The sequence below is a fragment of the Danio aesculapii genome, chromosome 6 (genome assembly GCF_903798145.1).
Source record: "Danio aesculapii chromosome 6, fDanAes4.1, whole genome shotgun sequence".
NCBI lineage: Eukaryota > Metazoa > Chordata > Actinopteri > Cypriniformes > Danionidae > Danio > Danio aesculapii.
In genome coordinates this window covers 38,604,852-38,631,283 of record NC_079440.1, presented here as the reverse complement: position 1 = coordinate 38,631,283, position 26,432 = coordinate 38,604,852, and the positions used below count along the sequence as shown (strand labels likewise).

The following is a 26,432-nucleotide window of genomic DNA, read 5'->3' as shown; positions in this document are numbered from 1 at the left end:
TAATTGATTACATTACAAATTTCAGTTTTTATTTATTTATTCATTTATTTATTTATTTTTACAAGAAAAAAATATATATACAGTTAAAGTCAGAATTATTAGCTCCCCTGTAAATTTTCCCAAATTTCTGTTTAACGGAAAGAAGATTTTTATCAACACATTTCTAAACATAATAGTTTTAATAACTAATTTCTAATAACTGATATATTTTATCTTTGCCATGACAGTAAACAATATTTTAATACATATTTTTCAAGTTAATAGTATTTAGCTTAACGTACAATTGAAAGGCTTAACTAGGTTAATTAGGTTAGGTCATTGTGTAATAGTGGTTTGTTCTGCAGGCAATCGGGAAAAAATGCTTAAAGAGGATAATAATTTTGACCTTCAAATGGTTTAAAAGAAATTAAAAACTGATTTTATTCTAGCCAAGATAAAATAAATAAGACTTAATATATTATATAAAATATTATAGGAAATACTGTGAAAAAAATTTTTATAGGAGATACTGTGAAAAATTCCTTGCTCTGTTAAACATCATTTGGCAAATATTTGAAAAAGAATCTAAAAATTCACAGGACTAATAATTCTGACTTTAACTGTAAGTACCTGACCAAATGTTAATTTGCTATATAACAGGCTAAACTACTGTACCTGTAGTCTTTTAAAGTAGATCATCATCCAAACCAAGATTAGCACAAGCAGTTTGTGATTTAACTTAGACTATGTCTAGTCTTTTAGAACTATTTGTTAGAGGATTAGTTTACCCCAAAATAAAAATGAAAAGATAATATCTAATAGCTGATTTCTATTATCTTTGCCATGATGACAGTTAATAATATTTTACCATATTTTTTCAAGATACTAGTATTCAGCTTGAAGTGCAACTTAAAGGCTTAACTAGGTTAATTATGCAAGTCATTGTATAACAGTGCATTGTTCTGAAGACAAGCTGAAAAAAATAATGCTTAAGGAGGTGAATAATTCTGACCTTAAAATGGTTTTTAAAAAATAAAAACGGCTTTTATTCTAGCCAAAATAAAACATAAAATTTTGCCCAGAAGAAAACAATATTATAGGAAATACTGTGAAAAAATCCTTGCTCTGTTAAACATGATATGGCAAATATTTGCAAAAGAAACAAAAACTCACAGGAGGACTTATAATTCTGACTTCAACTGTAAGTACCTGACCAAAATGTTAATTTGCTATATCACAGGTTAAACTACTGTATCTGTCATCATTTAAAAATAGATGCAACCACTGCAATTTAATCATGACCCAAACCAAGATTAGCTTGAGCTGTTTGTGATTTAAATTACACTATGCAATTTCAAAATATTGAGGAAAAATCTGATGGTCTGTTTGTGAAATCATGCTACAGAAAACATAATTACAATAAATAGTAGATATGCTAAATATAAATGCAAATTCACTCTGCCCATAGGTGGGACTTTAGAAAAATATTTTCTTGCCTGAAAATGAAGCAGAGCTGCATTGCTTAATCAGGCTTGTTCAAACTGGTAGTATGTGTTTTATAACTATTTGTTAGAGGATTAGTTTACCCCAAAATAATAATTCATTTTTTTCCTTACTCTAATGTTGTTCTAAACCTATTAAGTATTCCTCGTAACATCTAATGTCTAATGGAGATTTTGGTTTCCACTGAAAATTTATTCAATTAAAATTGGACACTTCAAAACACCATAAACTAACATGCAAAATTCACATGAATTGAGCAGTTTAGTGATCTGCAGTTTATTCTGAAGAGACACAATTGCTTTATATAAAAGACAGATTTAGTTATTGTTTTTCATTATACCTTTTTTTCAATATAGATAGGAACCTTGATCAGTAAACAGTGTCATTTTTCAAAGGGCCATTCTTGCATGTCACACCAGCGTGTTTGAGCTTCTGCGAGAACCATTGTTTGTTTGTGTGAGTCAAGCAGGTATGGTTGAGCTTCTGTTCATGTTCACTGATCATTGTTTATATGTGGATGAAAGCCTAAATTTAATCTGTTTATCACATAAAGCAATCATGCCTTTTTGGAAGAGTTAGATTAAACTGCTCGATTCAGATGGAGTTATTTTTTGATCTCTTTACAAATGTTTTAAGATGCCAGACTCTATCAGATTTTATTAAAAATGTCTTCTTCTGTTTCAAAAAAAGATGAACAAAAGATTCACAGGTTTGGAATAACATTATCCTCAAAAGATTCATTTTGGAAATTGGTTTTATACTTACTGTGGTCTGCTTTTTGATTCATCCAAATAACTAATTCATACAGCAGGGAAAATAAGTATTGAACACGTTACCATTTTTCTCAGAAAACATATTTATAAAGGCGCTGCTGACTTGAATTTTTTACCGAATGTTGGTAACAACCAAAGAAATTCATATGTGCAAAGAAAACAAATCTAATTAATGAAGTTATGTGGAAGAAAATAAAATGACACAGGGAAAAAGTATTGAACACATGAAGATAGGGAGGTGTATAAAGGCAGTGAAAGCTCAGACAACAACTCAAATCTCTCACTAGTTCTTCATCAACCCTCTGCCCTAGTGTAAATGAATATTAGCTGCTTTAGTTAAACATTGACATTAACAGATGGAACCAAGACAATGATCCAAAACACAGTCAAGGAAACTCTCAAATGCTTTCAGAGAAAGAAAATCAAGCTGTAAAATGGCCCAGCCAAACACCTGGCTTGAATCCAATAATAAATACAAAATAAAGATCAGATTTAATAGACGAGACCCACATAACCATCAAGATTTTTACACTCTGTTGAAGTCTGTGAAAAAAATCCCACCTGAGCAATTTATGTGACTTTATTCTCCATATAAAAGGCGTCTTTAAGTGTTATATAAAGTACTAATTACATTTCAATAGTTCTGTACTTTGTTGTTCCATTGTTATTACACATAACTAATTTTTCAGATTTTTTTTGTTTTGTTTTATTTTATTTTTATGTTTGTATTGTTTGGGTTTTTACCAAAATCTGGTTCAATTCCATGTCAGCAGCTTCTTTAGAAATATTAGTCTGAAGAAAAACTCAGTACTTATTTTCCCCGCTTCATATGTAATTTAGTTTTTTCACTACACTGGGTCATCACAAAAGAAAGATGTTTCTTATTATTAATTCAAAGTACAGGCTGTTTTTATTGGATTACATTCAGTACAGACTGGAAACTCGCATATAGATTCAACAGAGGGGTTCTTTCCTGAAAAGTGCTCAAATAACTGACACTTGATACATTACACAGCCACAAAAAAAATAGTCTGAGTAAAAGATTGATTTTGGGATTTGAAATCAGTGTAATTAACCCCCTGGGGTCAGCAAATGCAGACACACGTTTCAGCACATTAATTCATAAAATACTCTGTTATTTTTGATCTTATTACTAAGAAAACACATAAAACTGAAAACTGTAAAGGGTATTTATTTCTTTGTATATATTCATAATTGCAACGAAACAATGTTTTTGTAAAATTAGTAAAGATTTAAGGCAGGAAGTGCTTTCTCTTTCTGACTCTTCAACATAACTGGCAGACACGTCAGAAAAAAATAGCTGAATCTCTGTGAAAATGAGAAATTATTCAGTACTGTTCAAATTGTTATGTGGTTAATCAGAAACCCTTTAATAGCTTGCATCAATATCACTGATACATTCTGAATGTGCATAGAGTATATCGATTTGTACTGTTTCTGTATCAGCAAGCATTCTCTTTCATTTCCTCTAGGAGAGGAGGCTTTGACTATATTTGTGGACAAGAGAAAGTTGAGTAAGAAAGCAGAGGCAAGCGACTACACCAGTAACAGCACAGCGGTGACTCTGGAGGCCCTGCACCAGCTGGCTGCCTCCTATTTCATAGACAGAGAGAGTACTCTGCGAAAACTGCATCACATCCAGATTGCCTCCACTGCCATCAAGGTATGTCATTAGTCAAGTCAGAGCCCTCAGCGTCCTTCTTTCAACTCCTCAAAAATAATAATGTTGAGTATAACAAAGTGCATGTTTTTTTTCCCCTCACTATCCCTGTTGCCACGATCCTGCTATGTAAAGTGTCAGATGTTTTGAGTGGGTATCTAGAGATTACCATTCACCACTGTAAATGACGGGTTCTGCATTGTGAGATAGGAAAATGTTGCTTTGGTTGTACAGTGCATTTTGTTCAAGGATGGAATATTTAGGAATGGCTCGTGATGCTGAGTAATTAAGTTAAGAAATTAATATATGTTTGGGTTGTTCATATTGTAATATTAAGGGAAATATCAAAAATGAAAAAATGAAAATACTGCATCATATTTTGCAGTCTAATGCATTTAGTACATGTTGCAATCTACAACATTTAATACAAACTGCCCTACAAAGACAACATAAATGCTATCACATATTCATTATGTATCACATGCCAAACTATTTATGGATAACACACTTGTCTAATAAATTCCTCAGAAACTGTCGGTAGTTATTTTTTGTGACAGGAGTTATTAAGAGTTAAGAGTATGGATTTCAGTTTTTGCGTTTTGCATATGTGTATTTGGACATATTAATATATACTACCTGACAAAAGTCTTGTCGCCTATCCAAGTTTTATGAACAACAAATAATAACTTGACTTCTTGTTGATCATTTGGTATCAGAAGTGGCTTATATGAAAGGCAAAGGCTTTCATTGAAGCTTTCATACGCTTATTTTTCCAAAAAAAAAAAAAATGATCATGCCTTGATTTTTAATTATTTAATTAGGACAGTAAGATCTGACTTTGTGTAGACAAAAGTCTTGGCACTTAACAGAAATAATGCAAAGGATATAATATAAAGTCATGGTGCAGTGAAAAAAGAATGAATATTGTGTGACTCCCATGAGCTTGGACGACTGCATCCATATATTTCTGCAATGACTCAAATAACTTATTAATAAAGTCTTTTGAAATGGCAAAGAAAGCATTCTTGCAGGACTCCCAGAGTTAATCAAGATTCTTTGGATTCATCTTCAATGACTCTTCCTCCATCTTAGCCCAGACATGCTCAATAATGTTCATGTCTGGTGACTGGGCTGGCCAATTCAGGAGTACCTTGAGTTTCTTTGCTTTCAGGAACTTTGATGTAGAGGCTGCAGTATGAAAAGGAGCGCTATCCTGCTGAAGAATTTACCCTCTTCTGTGGTTGTAATGTAATGGGCAGCACAAATTTGTTGATCCCTCAGGCTGTTGATGTTGCCATCCACTCTGCAGATCTCTCACACGCCCCATACTGAATGTAACCCCAAATTATGATTTTTCCTTCACCAAACTTGACTGATTTCTGTGAGAATCATGGGTCCATGCAGGTTCCAATAGGTCTTCTGCAGTATTTGTGATGATTAGCATGCAGTTCAACATGTGATTCATCAGAAAATTCTACCTTCTGCCACTATTCCAAAGGATCAACTGGAAGTCAAGTTATTATTTGTTAGTTTTACAAATGGGATCGACAACAAGACTTTTGTCATGTAGTGTATTTCATGTAGTGTTTAATATACATAGAAAGCCTATTACAATCAAGTAAAATGTTAACTCACAAAATATCATTTAAATAATTGTCTGAACTGGCATTCACATATATACCTACAAATTAAACACTTATTCTGACCTGTACCTATTAAAATGTTTTTAAAAAGTGATTATACTAAATTGTACCATGTTTTAAGTTACTTAAAAAACTTCAAATCATGTATTGAAATGGATCCTTCAATACTTGATTTAAATAGTTTAATATAAGCCAGATTTAGATATGTTTTCTTTATAAGACCTCCTTTTGCCTCACATTTGTCACAATTAAGCGTTCAGTCAATGCACTATTTGCAGTAGCCGTTACACTTTTGCTGACAGCCATTAAAATTGGTCACACAAAGCTGTCCAAATCCCCAAAACAGACATTTACTCTGTCACAGCAATGCACAGTTTGACATATATTCCAGACCACACTTTGATGATCCCTCCCCATCCCATTATATACAACAGCGCTTTCCCTTGGCACACAACTGCGGCAGTGCTTAGGCAGTTTTATTACAGTTGGGAGGGCAGATCTCAGGTGTCAAGGCTGTGTTTGTCTGTTTCTGGTGAGAAAAGCAAAAGAGCGCTGTGACTGACGGAAGCAGCCTGCCAGGCAGGACGGTGCAGCTCCAGCAGCGCAAGAGAATGAATCGCAGAAGCAGCAGGGGCTTCTGACACACGCATCATTTCCACAGGGCGTTGACCCATGTCTACATTTCACGGGATAGACTGAGGCGTTCGTTCCTCCATATGAATCTGAGATTAAACAGCACTGGAGTACAGAATGAGGTTTCTAGCTCCCCCCACTGGGCACCACAGAGGGGAAGTTTTGCTATTTCCTTTCCGAAGAAAAGCCTATTAGTGTGTCGGTGTGCTTGGGACTGTGAGCAGAAAACACGGGAGCAGCTCGCTTTACAAAGTCAGGCTTTATCCCACCTTTGTGGTTTTCCTCAGGTTGTTTGTCTAATGCGTGAAAACCTGAGCTATTCTGCAATCGGCGGGGATCAATTTGCTCATGATTTGACCATTTTTTCATACCAGATCAGCTCTAAGCCAAGCCAGAATTGAATTTACAACCATGATACCTTCTGAAAACACAAGCCGCGTTAGAATTGTAACCGCAGGGTGAACAACACCAACTCTTTTGCAGAGAATTGACTGTTGTGTTCTGTTATAACCAACATTTTTCATGAAAAAGCATGTCTTAGCTGTCATGCCCCATTTTTTTCAGTTTATTGAGCCTGTCATGACAATGTGATTCATTTTTCTGGACCAAACCAACACATTCTCACTCCCAGCTTGTCACAAATGGACAGTTGGTTAGGACCCCTTGGCATCCCTTTTTTAATGCACCGAGTACTGGCGTCATTTTTCACCTTCCATTAACCATTATTAAGAGTGTGAACTCTAGGAGGATAAGAAATGTATCATCAGTATATTGTACAGTAGTGTCATTAGAACATGTTATACTGATATACAATTGAAATAGCCAAAATAATTGTATTTAAATTATTTAATTGTACTGTTTATTGATATTAGAGCACCTTAACTAACCCCTAATGCCAAAGCTAAGAATTTGGGAATAACCAAGGCTTCACAATAACTGTTTTGATCACCAGCCACAGTGCTGGTAGTAGTTTTCCAACATTACTAGTCACTAGCCATTTTCACTAGCCACAATTTTGCTGTTAGGAAAATATATTTTATTTGCATAAATATGCATTTGACTAAATCAGACTTTAAAATTACTTGATTTAGATTTTGTTTTTTCACATGCCTCCTCATTCATTTCACTTTTTGTGTGTTGTGTATGACCTTGCTCAATGAGCATGAGCAAATGGATTGTGGTTTCTTAGTGTCGCATCACAATTAGTTTTTATTTCAAATGACTTTTCAGGGCTCAACACCAATTATTTACCAAGTTTTTCATAGCCACACCAAAAAATAAATAAATAAATAAATAAAATAAATAAATAAATAAACAAATAAATAAATAAAATACATAAATAATTATTAGCCCAAATTTTTAAATCGTTTCAAAACAAGCTAAATATACAGTAGCTGTATACATATTTTTTTATTTTATATGGAATACATATGGAATGTCTTTATTGTCCCCGAAGGGCAATTAGGTTTACAGCAATAGCCGAACATTAACAGCAACAGCTCACACTAGACAACATAGAAGTAACAGTAAACAATAAAATTAATCATAGTCAGGTAAACAAAAACAAGTAATAAAAAATACAACTTAAAGCTTAAGTAACCCAACTGGAGTTGGAACAAATGAATGCAAATATCTGTAATATTATTATTGTTATATTCAACAAAACTTTAAAAAAAAAAAAATTAATTGACATTTAAAAAAGAATTATGCACAGTAGTCTGTCGAGGCTCAAGTTCAGTTAACTATAACATAAATAGAGAGTTAATCTCCTATTAAAGTCATGTTATTGTAAAAGATGATAATTATATTAACAATAATAATAACCATATTAACAAAAATAACTGGAAGCAAAAGAAAGCAGGTGAAAAGCATACCGTTTGTGATAATGAAAGGACAATCATGTGCACACAGTTAACGTTAGGTCTATTAATAATCTGTGTAAAGAATGGTTAAAGTGAAAGCAACCGCTACTGCTTACAAAATAGACATTTAAAAAAATCTCGAGCTCTTGAGAGCGGCAGGACTGGGTGTATGAGCATCGCTTTTTGTCCAGTCTATTTCAAATAGACCCAATCACACCAGTTACTTTTCCAGGCACGGGTGCTTTGCGCAAGGAACCGTTTCATTTTGAAACTTTTAAACACTGAGGATGTTGAAGAGGATGATCACGCGTATGGTAAGACACAGGCAATCCGCACTCACTGACGAGGGCTTTAGTGTTGCGCTTATTCGCAACATTCGGTCTCATTCGGTATTCACAGTTAATTTCATCGTTTTGTCGTTATTTTCGTCCTTATTGTTGCACTCCCGTTTTTTAAGCAAACAGCAATTTAAAAAATATCTTCAATCAGCCAAAGTGGCTAGTGTGAGTGTCTATCCAAGCCGCCACAGCTAAAATCTACCCGCATTCGGCAGGTGTTAATGTCATGCCCTGGGAATACCATGTATACACTGCAGCTACATTTGATTTTAAGTTAATTGTTGATGCTTTACTCTGCACCATACACACAGATAATTAATTCAATATGTCAATCTCTAAATTGCAATCGACAAACAAATTAACTCGGAATTTCAGGAAATGATAAACACATAAATATACGATTATGTACAGTTTTCTTTATGCACAGTACAAAAATATTAATAAAAAAAAAAAGATTGCATGAAGATGCCATTTTTTTATAACTATATTTTTTAGGAGTTTTTCATCTTTTATTGGGATAGGATAGTGCAGATTACAGACAGGAAAGTAGATCAGAGAGAGGGGAAGGGTTGTAAAAGGTCCTCGAGGCGGGAATCAAACTCAGGTCGCCACGAGCACCACAGTGCTATATGTCGGCGCACATATTTTTAAAATATACCAACGACTCCTGACCATGTATCAAAATCTGGTGAATCAGGCTTGAGAATGTGTTGTACATATTGGCATAATGGCCATCCAGTCAGGTGGTGTTCTCTAGTCCTGAAGTTTAAGATCACAGCTTTTACCATGGGTCAAAATGTTGACTTTGTGAGACCCTCTATTGAAATTTTGAATGCGTAGTCTAATCTAGTAGTGCTTTCAAAATTAAATGCTGAATCTGTGGTATTTGTCCATCTGTGAAATTGAAAGGGGGAAAAAAAGAAGCCTCCTATCATCAAAATTTGAGAAGTGATATCTCTTGGCGGAATATATATTTTAAGGCTGTAATTGAGATTTGTTAGTGTTGCATAGCTTTTTGCTATGCAGTGTCAGAGTCAACAGCAGACTGTTGATGTTTCACATTAAGCCAGAACAGCAGAGGATCACGAAAGTCCAGGTGGCCTATAATTTGCCATTACAAGGTATTTTGTGACATACAAAGTATTTGCTTTGAATAACAGCTGTTTTCTGTAAAGGAAATCTAATATCACGCTTCACTTGTTCATCAATCAGTATTCGTTTACCATATGGCACATCATATGGTGCATTAAATAATAAAGCATGTAGATATATCATTTAATTGCATCATGTATGGTCGTTTTATAAAAGAAAAATCAATTGCTGCTGAGCTAAGCTTGGTATTTATTGCTGTTCAAGCTTTTGTTCAAGCCAAGAACTCAAGCCATATGTTTTATATTCACTGGGGATGAGTCAGAACGGTAGAGTTTATATATATATATCATATATTATTAAGCATATTTCATAAGTGAATTAAACTAAATTAGAGAACACTCATGAATGTAGCACAAAGAAAGATTACAACTAAAGTTTGTTAATTACTGCTGTAAAAATGTGTAAAAAGTGAACAAGTCCTTTTTTAAAAACTTTAGCACATCTGCAGCCACAGGACATCACTAGTCTCTCACAGGGCATCACTAAACTCTCTAGTCTAATACAGGATATCACTAGTCTCACAGGACAACACAAGTCTCTCTCAGGACATCACTAGTCTCTCACAAGAAGCCACAAGTCTTCCGCAGGACATCCCTATTCTTCTTAGCTTAGTCACTTCTTAGCCATACTTTTGTATCCAATGATTTTATATAATTTTTAATCAGGTTTAGAGCAGGGCTATGGGCTGCCATTTCATTGTTTCAGTACTTTCAGCCTGAAGGAACTGATTTTCCTGTTTTGCTGTATGACTGGGTCTTTCATGAAAATTGCAGGGTGATTTTACTATCAATCATTTTATGTTGCATTTACTCTGCTATAGTATAGCTTTTTAGACTCAACTCCTGCTGTAGGATGCGTGAACATTTTGAGTTTACTCGCTTCATTTGTGCGTCAAATCCGATTCATTTGCGTATAAAATTCGCAAATGGATTTTATTAAGAGAATAGCTGTGTTTATGTGCTTTATTAAGGCTGAAAAACAGAGTCGATTCATTTAGAGCCGTGTCTGAGTCCACTAGATCCTTATAGAGGTGCACCCAGCTCTGTGAGTTCATCAACTCCTCCAGAAACTATACCTTGGTCATGAAAGCTTTTAGCGGTGCTTTCAACTGAGCTGTGCCCAGTTTGATGAACTGTTGTCCGGTATCGGCAGGAGGATTTTCCCCCAGGACACCAACAACAGGCGCTACGTCATAATCACGTCCCTACAAGACAAAGCTAATGACTGGTTAACGCGTCATGAATGTCTGCTGAAGTTCAGATTTTTCAACTCTTGCTATTCACGCAAAATGCCTGATAAGCACGTCAATCGCGCAAAACACTCAACTTGTGCCACTTTATTTGTGCGAATCATGTCATTCGCGCCGCCTCCTTCGCTCGTATTGTGCCACAGGATGTCTATTCGCATCTTTGCATTGACTTAACATGTAAATCACTCATGCCTGATGCTTCACATGCATCTGGTGTGAACGCAGCATAAATCTCACGGGGCAAAAGCATTAAGGGCATGTCCGAATTCACTTTTGCTATTTTAAGGATAAAAAATAAAGTTTGGGCCCCAACGCATGGTCTAACAGGGTAGTGCTTATTCTCTTAATGAGTTATGGGTGTGTTTTGAGCATAATGTGCATTAAACCAATCAGAGCATCATCTCCCATTTCCTTTAAGAGTCAGAAGCCATGGCGCAATGGCTATTTACATGGCAGACTTTGTAAGTGGAAAAACTAAATGCATCACTAGTGAGAAAACAGATAAACAGCCCATCTGCAACACGAGGATAAAGAATGAGCCTCTTCTATTCAGCCTCTTTACTTTCTCTTGACTTTACTTTTACTCCTTTACTTTTGTGGATAAGGAAACAGTGTTGCACACACTCCACTAAAGACATCCAGCAGCCTACATATTTAATTTAATTTGTTAAGCGCAAAGATTTGTTTCAAAACTATTTCTTAATTCAGTTCTAATTTCCAGCATAAATGAGCAATAATAACAAAGTGTGGTCAAAAAATTCAAGTTCCTATTCTTATGCTCCATATAGTGACGCATGCAGTACATCTCCAAAACCTGCCAGGTTGATAAATCTAATGTTTTTATTAAAACAAATATAAATATGCATATAATAAATACTACTACTAATAATAATAATAATAATAACATTATAAAAATGCAATTTGTCATGAATAAACTGAAAAAAGCCCCCTGACATGAAGAAGGCATTGAAGCAGTGGTTTTTATATTTATGTAGAAAATAATAATTTTTGTAACATTTTAATCCTTTACATTTTTTTTCATATATAAAGATATTTGTGTATTGCTGTACATTCTGTGTGTCTTAAGCAATGTGTACACATTAAGAACTGCATAGGTGCATAACTAACGCGCTCTGCGCAGGACCAGCTTTTAGTTGATCAATGGCACGGTCTATTTCAGTTTATCAAATCAGCACCGCGCCAACAATGCACCTTTACACATCTCCTTTTTAGACATGAACACCCATGAGTCCACAAAGTGGTGCAAATGGATTTGCTATTTAAACAACGTGGCGCAAAACAGGAAAATTACAGTTGCACTGGTCTGAAAATGGCAACAAATCGTGCCAAACACGTCTCGAGCCTTATTGTGCTGGGTGTATGATAGGGCAATTGTTTCCCACTCTACCTAGATATATGAAACTTGCTTTAGCCACTAAAGTAAGATCAGTTCTCTGTACACACAACACTGCAAAGCTTTCCCTCCAAGATAGATCTTTAGCCTATTCAGTCATGTTTAAATTCTTATCATCATGTAAAGTCTTCCAAAAACTGGAAAGTTTGCCAGTAAAATATGGTTTGTCAGATAATTAAAGAAATTACCACCAGGTAAAATAATGAATGAATTAAATACAACCATTCAAAAGTTTAGGATTGTTTGATTTATTTATTTGATTACTTGGTGTTACAATATGTGATCATATCTTAGTACAATATCTGAACAAAAATACACTATAAATGAGTATTATTATGAAATATAAACACAATTCTTCACAAATAAAGTGCTATGTTAATTTGCAGCTCTGCAAATATTTTATTTTATTATTATTATTATTTTTAAATCATAGTTAAAAAGACTTGTGCTCCATAATATTTTGTGTAAACCATAATTTCACTTTATTTGTAGAATTATTTAATTAAATAAAGGTTCAAAAGAACAGATTCTGTTTTAAATTTCTTTTTGCATAAATATAAAAATAATTTCCTTGTTTATGTAAGATAAATTGTAACGTAAACTACTGAATGTCACTGTATATGTATAGCATATAACACCTAAAGGTCAAAATCCTGTACAAACAACCCTCACCATAAAGGTGAACATTCTTACAGTGCAATTCCATATTCGGCAGACTTCCCTGTTACTAACGCTGGACTCTTCAGTGAATTTGTGATGGAGTGGCAGAAGACAACCTTGTCTTACCTTATCTAACTGCCAGCCTGGAAAAGATATCATCTGACAGGCCGAATCGAAAGAGATCACTGAATTGATGAAGGTTCACTGGCACCATAAGAGAGAAAAGTGTGAATCAATTATGCCTGCTTCTCCGTGTCATGAGGAGAGAAGGATGACTGGAAAAGAGAAAGAAAAAATCGAGTGTGATCTCTTATTGCAAATGCGGATAATAGTGAAGCTAGCTTGCAGTAAAGGTCAGTCGAGATGCCTTAGTCAATATGGCCACACAGAGTCGGACCATCATTAAGTACCTTCCGCTAAGGTTAGATAACGTTCTGCATTGTAGAGCGAAATGAGCTTCTGTTTTCTTTGTGTGTGTGAAAGAATCTCTGAATAAGGAAGCTAATCAATTAAACACATTTCATAACAGAGCGGGGGGAAAACATTGTGCAGCAGCTCTCTCAGTGAGATGAGAAGAACAGTAAGTGATTATCTGTGAAAGGACCACCACTGCATGCGTATTATCACCATGTCTGGGACAAACTGAGTCACTAGGCACAGGAAGTTCTTATAATGCATCTGCTCAGTGCCTGGCTGCTTATTATCTGTTTTAATAGGGAAAACAGGGAATGGGTTTATTACACACTATTTTTCATGTAAAATATAATGGTACAGTGGTGAAACTGATCATGCTGTTGTCTGAATTTTGTTTCCCAGGTAACTGAAACCAGGACTGGTCCTCTCGGCTGCAGTAATTATGACAACCTGGATTCTGTCAGTTCTGTGCTGGTTCAGAGCCCTGAGAACAAAGTCCATTTGCAAGGTATGAAATGATGTTCGAATCTACTATGTCAGGTTGTGATACTATGATGGACATATAACACAAAGGTTTTTTTTTCTTTTTTTCAAAAACATGACAGCTCTTTTTGTAAAGAGCATTTTAAAGGAACACTTCAAAATTTTACTTTTTATAGAGTAAATAAAAAAAGATTTTTGCCATTTTTTAATTCATTCAAAGTCTTGCAGGAGCACTTTTAGCTTAGCTTAGCATAGATCCTTGAATTGGATTAGACCATTAGCATCTCGCTAGAAAAAAATGATTTTAAGCTATTTTAAGTTGACTTCTATAGTTACACAGTATACCAAGACTGACAGAAAATAAAAAAAAGTTGCTATTTCCTAGGTTGATATGGCTAGGAACTATACTCTTATTTCAATGTATAAGTTAAGGAACTTTGGTGCCGTACCATGGCTGCAGCAGGCACAATGACATTATACAGCACCTAATAATCATGTAACTCAACAAAACTAACATGACCACTTGCTTACACAGGGAGCATGCCTTGCAAACATGGAGTCATTTGTGTGAGATGGTTCAGAACATATTAATTTTGACGCCGATCCTGAACCGTATATACAGTTGAAGTCAGCATTATTAGCCCCCCTTTGATTTTTTTTTTCTTTTTTAAATATTTCCCAACTTATGTTTAACGGAGCAAGGAAATTTTCACAGTATGTCTGATAATATTTTTTCTTCTGGAGAAAGTCTTTTTTTGTTTTATTTCGGCAAGAATAAAATCAGTTTTATAAAATAAAAAAAAACATTTTAAGGTCAAAATTATTAGCCCCTTTAAGCTATTTTTTTTTTCGATAGTCTACAGAACAAACCATTGTTATACAATAAAAATATCTTGAAAATGTCTTGGAAAATATCTAGTAAAATATTATTTACTATCATCATGGCAAAGATAAAATAAATCAGTTATTAGAAATGAGTTATTAAAACTATCATGTTTAGAAATGTGTTGAAAAACTTTTTCTCTTCGTTAAACAGAAATTGGGGAAAAATAAACAGGGGGCTAATAATTCTGACTTCAACTGTATCTGAACCAGAACACACTGAAAGTGTGCTTTTGAATAGAAGTTAGCCAATTTTCAGGCTCTGCATAATATTGCATCTGCTGCAGCCGTGGTATAGCAGCAAAGATTCTTGAGCTTTAAATATGAAGTATATCAAAACACTTTGATCATTTTGAGATGCAAATGGTCTTCTCCTATCTCATGATGCTTCTATCTTGTAATTATCACAATTCTGAGATGACATTCTTCTCTGAGTAGTTTACAAGTTGTATTTGTGAGTTGACAAAGGACATTTATATAGTTGGAATCTCAGGATTAGGGCAATTATGAGACACTGTGAAGTTTGTTTTATTCCAGAATGATGAATTAGTGATTAAAAGTACATTAACATGACAAAAATAGAAAACAAGTGTGTCAAAAAATATCTCTGTTCATACTGATCCCCAAAAAGCAGTGAAATACTGTATTATTAAGAGTTTGCAAACTGTCTTTTTGTTCTTTAAGCCGCATTTTCAAAAGTTTTAATTTTCAAGCCTGTTGTTTTGTACAAGAACTGCCAACATGCCATAAAAAGGTTTCAGTTTTAAGTAAGAAATAGTGTTGTAGAATGGTGTTATCATCAGTGTTGTAAGCTGCTTAATAAGGGTTTCTGCAGGTCTTAAAATGTTGCAATTCGCTCTTCCACACTGTGATGCCTCAAAGGGGTCTTAAATCAGAGCAGAATGTCTTTAAGTCCATAAAGTCATGGAGTTTACTACTGCATGTTTTTCAAAATCTTCAAAAATATTTTTTTTCCAATATGAAAAAAATCCAAACATGACTAAAATCAAGACATTTACAGTACTTGACATTTAAAATGAAGTCACTGAAGTCTTGTTCTATTAGACTAAATGCAAATCTATAGAACCTGACTTACAGTATATCAGTATATATTTTTTAAGTGAAAAATACTGAAATAAGGTTTCTTGTTATCAAGGTACAGTGTACATTTTTTCTATTAAAACCATAAGCTTTTCAATGAATTAAAAAGTAATGAGGATTGAACTTGGTTGGTAATAAAACTCAACATCTATTCCCCATAAAAGTAAACTTTGAGAACATATTGACAATGTGTTCCTTTCAAATTATTCATTACACTTTCTTTACTTGGTCTTAAATGTCTTATGTCTTAAATGTACCTTCAGAACACCTGCAGAAACGGCAATGTGCTGCTTAATATTTTGGAAAAAATTGTAATATATGACAATTAAACTTCATGTATATGTACTAAAAGCAAATATAAATTGTAATACAGAACTAATAACATGTTTTTGACTTTCACGATATGTTTGCTCACTTGGAACGAAAACATACTTAAAAAAGTACTTTGATTAAGATTGAAATGTACTGCATTCTCATTTGTTGAATAAAAATACACTGAAAAAAAATGATGTCTGATTTGCAAAATTGTTGCAAACAATTAATATGTGTTGAATTTAAACAAATTAAATTTAGTAATCGTCAACTTGATTTGTTTGTTTAAATTCAACTTAAACACTTAACTAAAAAACATTTAGTAAATCCAAGGAATCAACTTTGATTAATTTTTTTCAGTGTATCTGACAAAAAATAATATGTGCACTTGGTGACAGTTTTTGTTATCAAATCACTTTATTCGGGTAACCCAGTATTCTCTCTTTTCTCTGTAACTGAAGGCTTGCAGGTCATTTTGCCAGATTATCTCAGAGACACATTTGTCCAAGCAGCTCTCAGTTACATTGCCTGCAATGGAGAGGGAACATTTGTCTGCCGAGGGAATGACTGCTGGTGCAAGTGTGACCCTAAGTTTCCAGAGTGCAACTGCCCCTACATGGATATTCAGGCCATGGAGGAAAGCCTTTTGCGAATCTCTGAATCCTGGGCTCTTACTTACAAAGAGTTTGAAGATTCAGGTAGGAGACTGAATTAAGTCATGTTTCACACTTCTTTTCAGGTTCATTTGTCTGAAGAGAGGTTTCAACTACTACTACTGTGTAAGGACAAAGAAATGTTTCCTTTTTTTCACTCTTTAGCCATATTTGCAAAGTGAATACTAAAATCGGAAAATCTCAAAAATAAAATATTTAAAATCAGCAGCACAATCTGACATGAACTGTCCTATAAAAGTTGTTTATTATGCTCAAATTGCCTTTTTTTATTGGAGATTGATGACTGTACTAGGTGATGATTGGCTCTTTTATTCAGAACGAGGGACACAATTTGCCAAACTGTGCATTAATTTTGTCCCATGCATATTAATATGAGTGCAAAATGATGAAAGCTGAAATCTAATTCATATTATAGTGGTTTAGAGAATTATTCATTTTAATTTTGTTTGGTCAATCATCATTGAAGATGGGTGAACATAACTTACCTTTCTTGTAAAGTCTGTTCACACAATGCTCAGCATATATAAGTACACCCCTCACAAATGTATCTTTTAAATTGATATTTTTAATAGGAAGCTATACAATATCGTATTTGTGCATATGCATTAGATTAGTCAGTAGTGAAGCCAAGTTTGGAGCTTTTCTAACAAAAAAACTTATGATAAAGGTCTAAAAACAAGTACACCCAAATAAATGTTATAGAATATATATTAAATACACATAAAAAAAGAGGAAAAAACAAGAGAAGCAAAAAAATGTAAAAGTTTAGTTGAAATTTTGTAGGTTGTAAAGTTTTTTGCAGTATTTTGCTTGAATTTAATTGTATTATCTTTCAGTTTCTAAATATGTTTGGTGACTAAAATATTACTTTAATAAATATATCTGCTTAATAAATCTGTTTTGTTTAAATGCACCAAAATACATTACCTATATTCACTGAGAAATGGATTCAAATATTCATATTCAAAATGGGGTGTACTCAATTATGCTGAGCACTGTATAGCAAAGCCTCTGACATTTTGAACATGCAAGACCAAGTATGTTTAGTGATTGGCTGTTTTGTTGAGAAAATTTGTATTTTTAAAAGTTTAACTTGAATATGTAGACAATAGATCCAAGCTCCATTACTTTAATTAATTGAAAAGTGTATGGTTTAAATAGAAGTTACTACACTGCACCTTCTAGTCACATTTCAAAAACTGATCATTATCTTTGACTTGGAAAAATTACATGAGATAAAAAAGTTTGGTTTTCTATTAAGCGGAACAAAATTAGGGCTGATCATTAAACAAGATATGTGGTGTTTGAAATGTTGAACCTGCCTACAAGTTACATTGTTTAAAAAGAAACTGTAAGCCCTATAAAAACATTTATAACCAGTATAAACAGTCATTACAGTTTGCATCACAACATAAAAATACATTAAAATGTAAGCATTTAGAACAGTAAAAGGAATTAAATATATAAGTATCCTATAAAACCAACAGTATAGTGAAATTCATTTGAAACATCTTTTATAAGCACCATTTTTATTAACAAAATTACAAAAATGGCTATTAAACATCTAATTTTCCTCTTGCATACAGCCTAAATCTAAACACGTGTGATGTTGATGGGTCATGAAACCCCTCTTTTTGTTCTACCTCAGAATTTTTCCAAGAAATGCATCATGACGGGCTGTAAGCAGAGGGATGAGTGGGCGTGACCGGCAGAAAAGGGAAAAAAAGAAGGGCTTTTGTCAGTTTACTCACCAGCTCAAGATAAAAAAAAAATTCAGATACAAAACTCGAGAAGACATGATTTTATAGTTTACAAAGTTAAAATGCAAAGAAGTAAACAGTAAGTAATTTAATGCCGTTACATAAACGATAGGCTGTTCGTAATTTCATATAATATATAATCACAATTTGTTATATCATTATAAAGATAATCATATTTTTATAAACACTATATATGAAGAGTGCTTCTCTCCTCCTGAGTCCCAGGGTCTGAATGCAGACAACGTGGATAGCAGTAGCCCTGCCGGTAGTCTGGAGGACTTTAAACATGTGCGAACACGGAAGCACTGTGATGTGTCTGAATGTAACGAACTGAACAGATAAAAGACAAAGCCCGCCCTTCTCCAACAGCTCTCCCGACAAAAATGCTTGCTGCTGTTCCGTCGTTACAAACTTAGTTCATTGATTTGGCATGTTACTAAATTCGTCGTTCCAACGAATATTCGCAAACTGCTTCGCAAACTTTTACGCTTGCAACTACACCTCTAGAGCTGTAGTTCAAAGCATAGTTCCTGGCTGGGTTCTATTCCCAGTTATTCCCAGTTATAATATTAAAAATGACCATACTTCCGCATTGAAGAATAAGGTCAATGTGTGCCGTTTACATATATTTCAATTAATATATAAAACAAGTGCATGTTTTTACTAAAACTAATATTGGATTTTTTTTAAGTGTGTGTGTAAAACAATATAATTTTACACAAAAAAATTATGGGCATTTTCTCTATAGAAGTTGTTACTCCGCCCCATTTAGAGCGTCATTATGGAGGTTTTACGTTATAACTAACATGGTTCAAACGATGGATCAGTGATAGAGAAACTACGGTTTTGGGAAAACACTTCACTACATCGTTCATTTCCCAAACAATGCATCATACTATGATAGTTCAGCCATGAGTTATGCCGTTGTTTGGGAAACGCACCACAGGTTGACTGTATCGGTGCCCCTACAGCATTGCAGCATGCAACAAACTCCATAGATCATGGAAACAAACACATACAAGCCTTCATGAACAGCTAAATACTGCTTGGCGGGTCTGTGGTCTGTCCATATTAGTCAGTCATCGGAAAGCACACGCAGTCATGAATAATTAAGAAGTAGGGTCTTCTCATAGGATAAGAAAACTCAGTCTATGAATAATAATAATGAGAAACTGACACGTCATCAGTGGACAGGCAGATAGCGATAAGTCATCGATCTGATCCCCGCCCCAAAAAATAATTTAAACCTAGAAGATGAAATTTGCTGACAAAAGCTAAAAATTATCCAGTTTTCTCCACAATTAAAGCTGACAGGTACTAATGTTGTGTTAAATGATGCTCAACACACACAAATATGTCAAAATCTGAAAAAAAAAGTACTCCAGGGTGTCTTGAACCTTTTATTGCATTATATGCAGCAAGCAGACTCAAGACTCAACTTTATTATCCCGTTTAGGGAAAGTAAAATTGCAGCAAGGTACCATAACACAGGTGAAGTTCCATGTACACATTACCAAAATATTACCACACAACATACAATACATCATTTTTTAGATGCGTCTCCCTCCCCGCTGGACTCATTTATTGACCTGATGGCCACCATTATAAAAGAATTTCTAATTCAATTTGTCCTACAAATAGGAGGTCTAAAGCGATGTCCTGATGGCAGTGGCTGAAACACATTGTACAATGGGTGATCCAGGTTGCATAAGATACCCTGAGCTCTCTTTAAAACAAATTGCAGTAAATTAGCATTGGACCAGTTTGGTTAAAATCTGTCGATGATCAATGATCTTGTCTTGCCTGAAAAGCATTTCTCTATTTAAATCTCAGCACATTTCAGATGATAATCTTGTATTCCACAAGAAGTTTATTATGTCTGTCATATCTCATAGTAATTTTAAGGCCAGACTGAATGCGTTTGAACAACTTTCAGTAATTCCCGACATCCATGCCCTTCAGAGCCAGTGTGAGATCAGAAAAAAGATCCTGCTCAACATATTGCCTTACAGTACGTCGAGCAGGATTAATCACCCATAAAATGCTTTATTGCCCATCCAGCATCTTTCATCAAGCATATGAATGAGAGCACTTAGCATAATGTTTAGGTACTGTATTACAGCCCATCGAGGTCACCCCACAGTGACCATTAATGCTCGAGCAAAATTAAACGCATGGATTTTTTTCTTCCACACAGTCATCTTTTTTCCCCACCTTTCCCAAAATATCCCAGCATTCAATTACTTTCAAACTTTATGTTATAAGAGCTATCAGGAAGTGCCAGGTATACACACTTTCTCAGGTATCGTAAATGTGTCCTTCTTTTAGGGGCATCAAAGGCATTCAAAGTTCTGCCCCATCAGCTAAAAATGAAACACTCTGAAGGAACTGCTAAAAAAATGTGCAATGTTTTCTTCTTGTTGTCAAAAAGAGTGAAGAACAAAGGCGGCATGTTCAGACGTTTGCCCATTGTTCAGTCAAGTTTACATGACAACTCTGCTATATCTGAAAGAACAAACTCTTTCTTCAACAGATGAGTTCAAAACATTTCTGATGAGGCTGCCGCAGAATTTCTTTCTCAACTCCTCCACCATCCAACATTTGTGGTCGCTGGATGGTGTGTTTCAGCGGCGTTACGAGCAGCTGGAAAGCAACATGAAAAGTCTCTTCAGACGAGCCCAGCGAGTGGTTTACAAGCTCTTCAGCCTCAGCAAGAGGTGCCAAAAGCAGCCCCATATCAACTTGCCGCGTGAAAGGTGAGCACAACAGACTCATTATCTCCTCATTGTTGTGGTGATAAATACACTGATACTTAATTCCGAGACGGAATAATGTCCCCATTTACTGTATCAAGAGAGGAAAGCTTTCCACATAGCATTTATCATCATTATTACTTGTGTTCCTGAGCCTGTATTTCAGACTCCATTGGCTGCCGAGAGGAATGTTTGTCAGTTTGCTCCAGAGTGAAAGAGAGCACTAGTGTTCTTGTCTCCGGAGAGATAACTTTGTGTTTACCTGCAATCAATAAGACTAGTGTTGATAGAGTGCGTTTCAGCTGCTTTTGCTCCAGGACCTAGATTTTGCATTGGATTCTTTGAACCAAAGTTGTAGTTTATTTTAGAGAAGTAAATAAAAATGTGCTTAAATGAAAGATTCTTTGAGAAGTGCTTTCCCTTTTCTTTGACAAGGCCAATTATTCTGCTATTATGCTATAATAACTTTTTATCGTAAGTATGGCTAATTAAAATACAAGTGAATAATTAATAATAATTAACACTGAAATGCACAAATACATTAAATGTATGGTGTACACAGTGAAAAGAAACTTGTTAAAGCAGGTATTAAAAATATATACATTTGTAAATGTAATCACATTATGCATAGGGAATTGAGAGTGTATGGTGTGTTTTGATGGATGAAATAGCATTAATTGTTAGCTTTTTTTAATCTGTGAATTTCTGAGAACGGTGGCTCAGTGGTTAGCAATTTTGCCTCACAGAAAAAAGGTCACTGGTTTGAGTCCCGGCTGGGCCAGTTGGCATTTCTGTGTGGAGTTTGCATGTTCTCCTGTGTTCGAGTGGGTTTCCTCTGGGTGCTCCAATTTACCCCACAGTCCAAGGAAATGCGCTGTAGGTGAATTGAATAGACTAAAGTGTATGTAGTGTATAAGTGTGTGTGAATGACTGTTTCCCAATACTGGGTTGCGGCTGGTAGGACATCTGCTGCGTACAACATGTTGGCGGTTCATTCCGCTGTGGCAACCTCTGAAATAAAGACTAGTCAAATCAGACCAGTAACCCATTTTTAGGTCACAGCCATTTATTAATTTTCTTTTCAGCTAAGTCCCTTTATTAATCCAGGGTCGCCACAGCAGAATAAACCGCCAACTTATCCAGCACATTTTTATGCAGTGGATGCCCTTCCAGCCGCAACCCATCTCGGAGAAACATCCATACACACTCACACTCATACACTACATACAATTTAGCCTTCCCAATTCACCTGTACCGCATGTCTTTGGACTATGGGGGAAACTGGAGCACCCGGAGGTAACCCACGTGAGCGCAGGGAGAACATGCAAACTCCACACAGAAACGCCAACTGACCCAGCCGAGGCTCGAACCAGCGACCTTTTTGCTGTGAGGCGACAGCACTACCTACTGCGCCACTGCGTCGCCAATAATAATAATAACAAGTTAGTTTAGATATGACGTTGGCATATAGTTTATTCATAATCAGTGTTAGCGTCTGCTTTAAAGTGTCTTCCTTCTTTTAAAAAGCTGACCTAATTATTTTAATGAATTATTTTATTATTAAGCCTAACTGCTGTTCTGTTGTAATTATGCCTAATTTGATGCTAATTTAATTTTTTAAATGCTCACAGATCACATCTAACACCGAAATGCAGCAATTCATTATAAACATATGATTCACACACTGCATATTCCAATATATAGAGAATCATATTACATAATGCACAGTGGAAAAGTATTTTTTAAACACATTAAAAATCCATATTATTCAGATAAAGTAGCATATTCTTTTTCCTGGCCTCACAAAACATATCTGCAACCCTGATTTAGGTCACAACCAACTAGTTGATAACCATAGATATATACACCAGATCGCAAACGGACCCTAAGCATGTGTCAATAGCGCCGCCACATTTGTACAGGGCTCCCAGGACAAATGTCATTCAGCCGCACTTAGTCAAGACTGAAGCCAATATGAAGATGCTGGACTAGCGCTGTGTACGGGTGTAGTAATGAGCAAACAAAGAAAACAAAGCACAAAGGCAGAACATTTCATAGATAAGATTTAGTTTTTTACGTTTTTGTATGTTACAAACTTTTGTGCTAAACAAGTATTGATGGAAATACAGTAACTTACTGCACTGACCATAAGGCAAAGTTGCACCAACTCGCACTAAATACCAGGCTTATGCTAGTTTTGTTGAATAAAATATGCAAACAATGTAAATGGAATATGACAACAAGATGCTGCGCTGCTAGAAACTTGTATTATTGTCGGCTAAGTGAAGGAGTCACTCATAATGGAGATTCATTCACGAATGAATCGCTTCCTCCATTAGAATGAGAAGTGAAAGCAGGAGAGAGGGTGTGTTTTAGGACACGGATTAGATCAGATTTAACAGGGAGGAAGGATAATACATTTCTATGCACACAAATACACGCTCTTTGTCAGAAATGCCCATGCGATCACTTATCCATCGATGTAAAATTATAATTTTCGTAATGTAAAAAAAATATTTGCATACTGACCACCGGAAAACCCAGATCATATATATATCTCAAGCTCTGGATGGCCAGTCCTCCACTACACCTTGGTACCACATTCATTTCAAAGGAGCACTACCCGGTATTAAAATGGCGGCTCTATTGATGCATTCCTTTCAATAGACAACAATAGCGTAGGTGACGTCTAATGTAAACATCTATGGTTGAGAACCAGAAGTTTCAAATAGTCTTCATAATGCTTAGACTTCTTTTGGTATCAGAATATCTACAGGTTTACAAAAAAAAAAAGATTATGTTAGAGAGAGATGCTAAGTGACAGCTTTTCCATACTTTTAACATTTATAGAAAGGAATAATACATGTCTGTACTTGTCATTTTAAATTTGACAGTTGTTTTTTTTCTTTTTTAGGGAGCAGAATTATGCTTGTGCTAGTTTTAATCTTGCCATCTGCCGCCGTACATAATGCAATCTCAGCCTCCATCGATTAAACAGACTAACAGACTGATATTCATCTTATCTTTCCTTAAATACAGGCCACAGTCGTATTGGCTGAACTACTTCCAGTCTTTGCTATACTGCTCTGAAAACAACCAGCTGGGATCCTTCTCGGAAGAACTTCACACCTGCATTTGTTCATACGACCACAGCACCTGCCAGGTTCCCACACCATGCTTCGTTGGTGAAGGTGCTGCCTGCGCTGTGTGTGCCAGCGACAACCACACTCGCTGCGGCAGCTGCAATATCGGCTACATGCTAAGTCAAGGAGCCTGTCGACCAATGGTGGCAGACTCCACCGAGAACTACTTGGGCTTTGAGACCGATCTTCAAGACCTGGAGCTTCGCTATCTCCTCCAAAGAGCCGATCGGCGCTTGGAAGTCCACGCTATCTTTATTAGTAATGACATGCGTTTAAATAGCTGGTTCGATCCTTCATGGAGGAAGAGGATGCTGCTTACGCTAAAGAGTAATAAATACAAATCCAACCTAGTCCATATGCTTTTAGGCATCTCTCTTCAAATCTGCCTTACAAAAAACAGCACTCTGGAACCCGCGCTCACCCTCTTTATCAATCCCTTCGGAGGCAGCCACTCTGAAAGCTGGCTAATTCCTGTAAATGAGAACGGTTTTCCAGATTGGAAGTCGACTAAGCTGGATCTTCCGCTGGAGTGCTTTAACTGGACTTTGACTTTCGGGAACAAGTGGAAGACTTTCTTTGAAACCATCCATATTTATCTGAGAAGCCGCATTAAAACTTCTGGAGCCGGGGCTAATGAGAGCATTTACCTAGAGCCTTTGGAAATGGCCGACCCTACTAGAAACCTGGGGTATATGAAGATTAACAGCATTCAAGTGTTCGGCTACAGTATGCATTTTGACCCGGAAGCGATCCGGGACTTGATCCTGCAGCTGGACTATCCATACACGCAGGGCTCGCAGGACTCGGCCTTGCTCCAGCTGCTGGAGATCCGAGACCGGGTCAACCGTCTCTCTCCGCCGGGTCAACAACCTCTGGATCTGTTCGCATGCTTATTACGCCACCGTCTCAAACTGACAGCTAATGAGGTGGTGCGCATTCATGCCTCGCTCCAATCTTTTAATGCCCGTCTGCCCAACTCTCTGGATTACGAGACCACTAAACTCTGCAGCTAACAGCTAAAGCATCATAACAGACAGCAATAGAAGAATTGTAAAAACGGAGTCAAGTCTCCAAAGACTTTCGGTGATAGAGACACTGTTTTTGTGACTAATAGAAGGTCTTGCTCAAAAGAACAGACTGATTTTTATTGTATAGTACACTGAGATCAAAGATGAGGTTTGGAAAATATATGGAGTGTATGTTTGTAATTTTTATATCTGTTTTTTTTCTTTCACGCTTCAGTAACAGTGCACTTTCCTTGGAAAGAATACAGTGATGTCAGTCGATTTTGTAGATAAATTGTTATTAAAACATCATGGTCGTAATTGAGTAACAGTTGCATTATTTATCAGCAGATTTTTTTTATCGCTATGTGACAGCTTAGTTTATTGGAAAATCAACTGCGTTTTATAATTGCAACTGAGTGCACTTAATGATATGAACGTGATATATGACTTCGATAAAATAAGAATGAAACAGAATTATTAATATGGGTATATTATGTGCTTGTTAGGTTCAAGTTAATTTCTTTTATCCAGATTTCATTGTAAGAGTGTATTTTTTTATTCATAATCAGAATGTGCTACATTACATTAGCTGTGCACTGGCATATTATAATTTTCCCATATTTCTATATTGATTTTGCAAGTCTGCTACTGTATAGTGATGACTTTTCTGAATCATAAGTTGGCCTTTATATTATTTTTGTTCCCCTTAAGAAGTTGAGGGGGGTGACTAAAGGGAATGGTGAGAGTTTTAAATGCTCTGTCTTTTTATTTATGGATTTTTAAAATTATTATTAATGTCGTTTTTAAAGCCATGGGGATTTCATTTAAGAAAATAACAACCCATGCTCATTCTAAAAACGTACCGCCTTATACATATCTGGAGAGCGCTAAATATGTCCCAGGAGCTCAGTTTTTTTGCAGTTTTTGTTTTCGTGAAACCACCAGTGGCTGCTGTGTATGCTTTTTCAGATCTCAGATTTCTCTAGCAAGTGCCATTTGCACCTGCTGTTCTCACG

The 26,432-nt window shown here is 35.5% G+C and overlaps 1 protein-coding gene across 1 annotated transcript in view; it reads left to right on the top strand.

Moving 5' to 3' along the window:
• brinp3a.2 (bone morphogenetic protein/retinoic acid inducible neural-specific 3a, tandem duplicate 2) overlaps positions 1-25,896 on the top strand; it is a 61,272-nt gene extending 35,376 nt beyond the window's left edge. The window contains exons 4-8 of the mRNA XM_056460132.1: positions 3,749-3,939; positions 13,704-13,809; positions 16,541-16,777; positions 21,047-21,269; positions 24,306-25,896. Coding sequence (XP_056316107.1) covers positions 3,749-3,939; positions 13,704-13,809; positions 16,541-16,777; positions 21,047-21,269; positions 24,306-25,422 — 1,874 coding nt within the window. The 3' untranslated portion in view covers positions 25,423-25,896. The remainder of the gene's footprint in view (positions 1-3,748; positions 3,940-13,703; positions 13,810-16,540; positions 16,778-21,046; positions 21,270-24,305) is intronic.
• Positions 25,897-26,432: the final 536 nt, after the last annotated feature.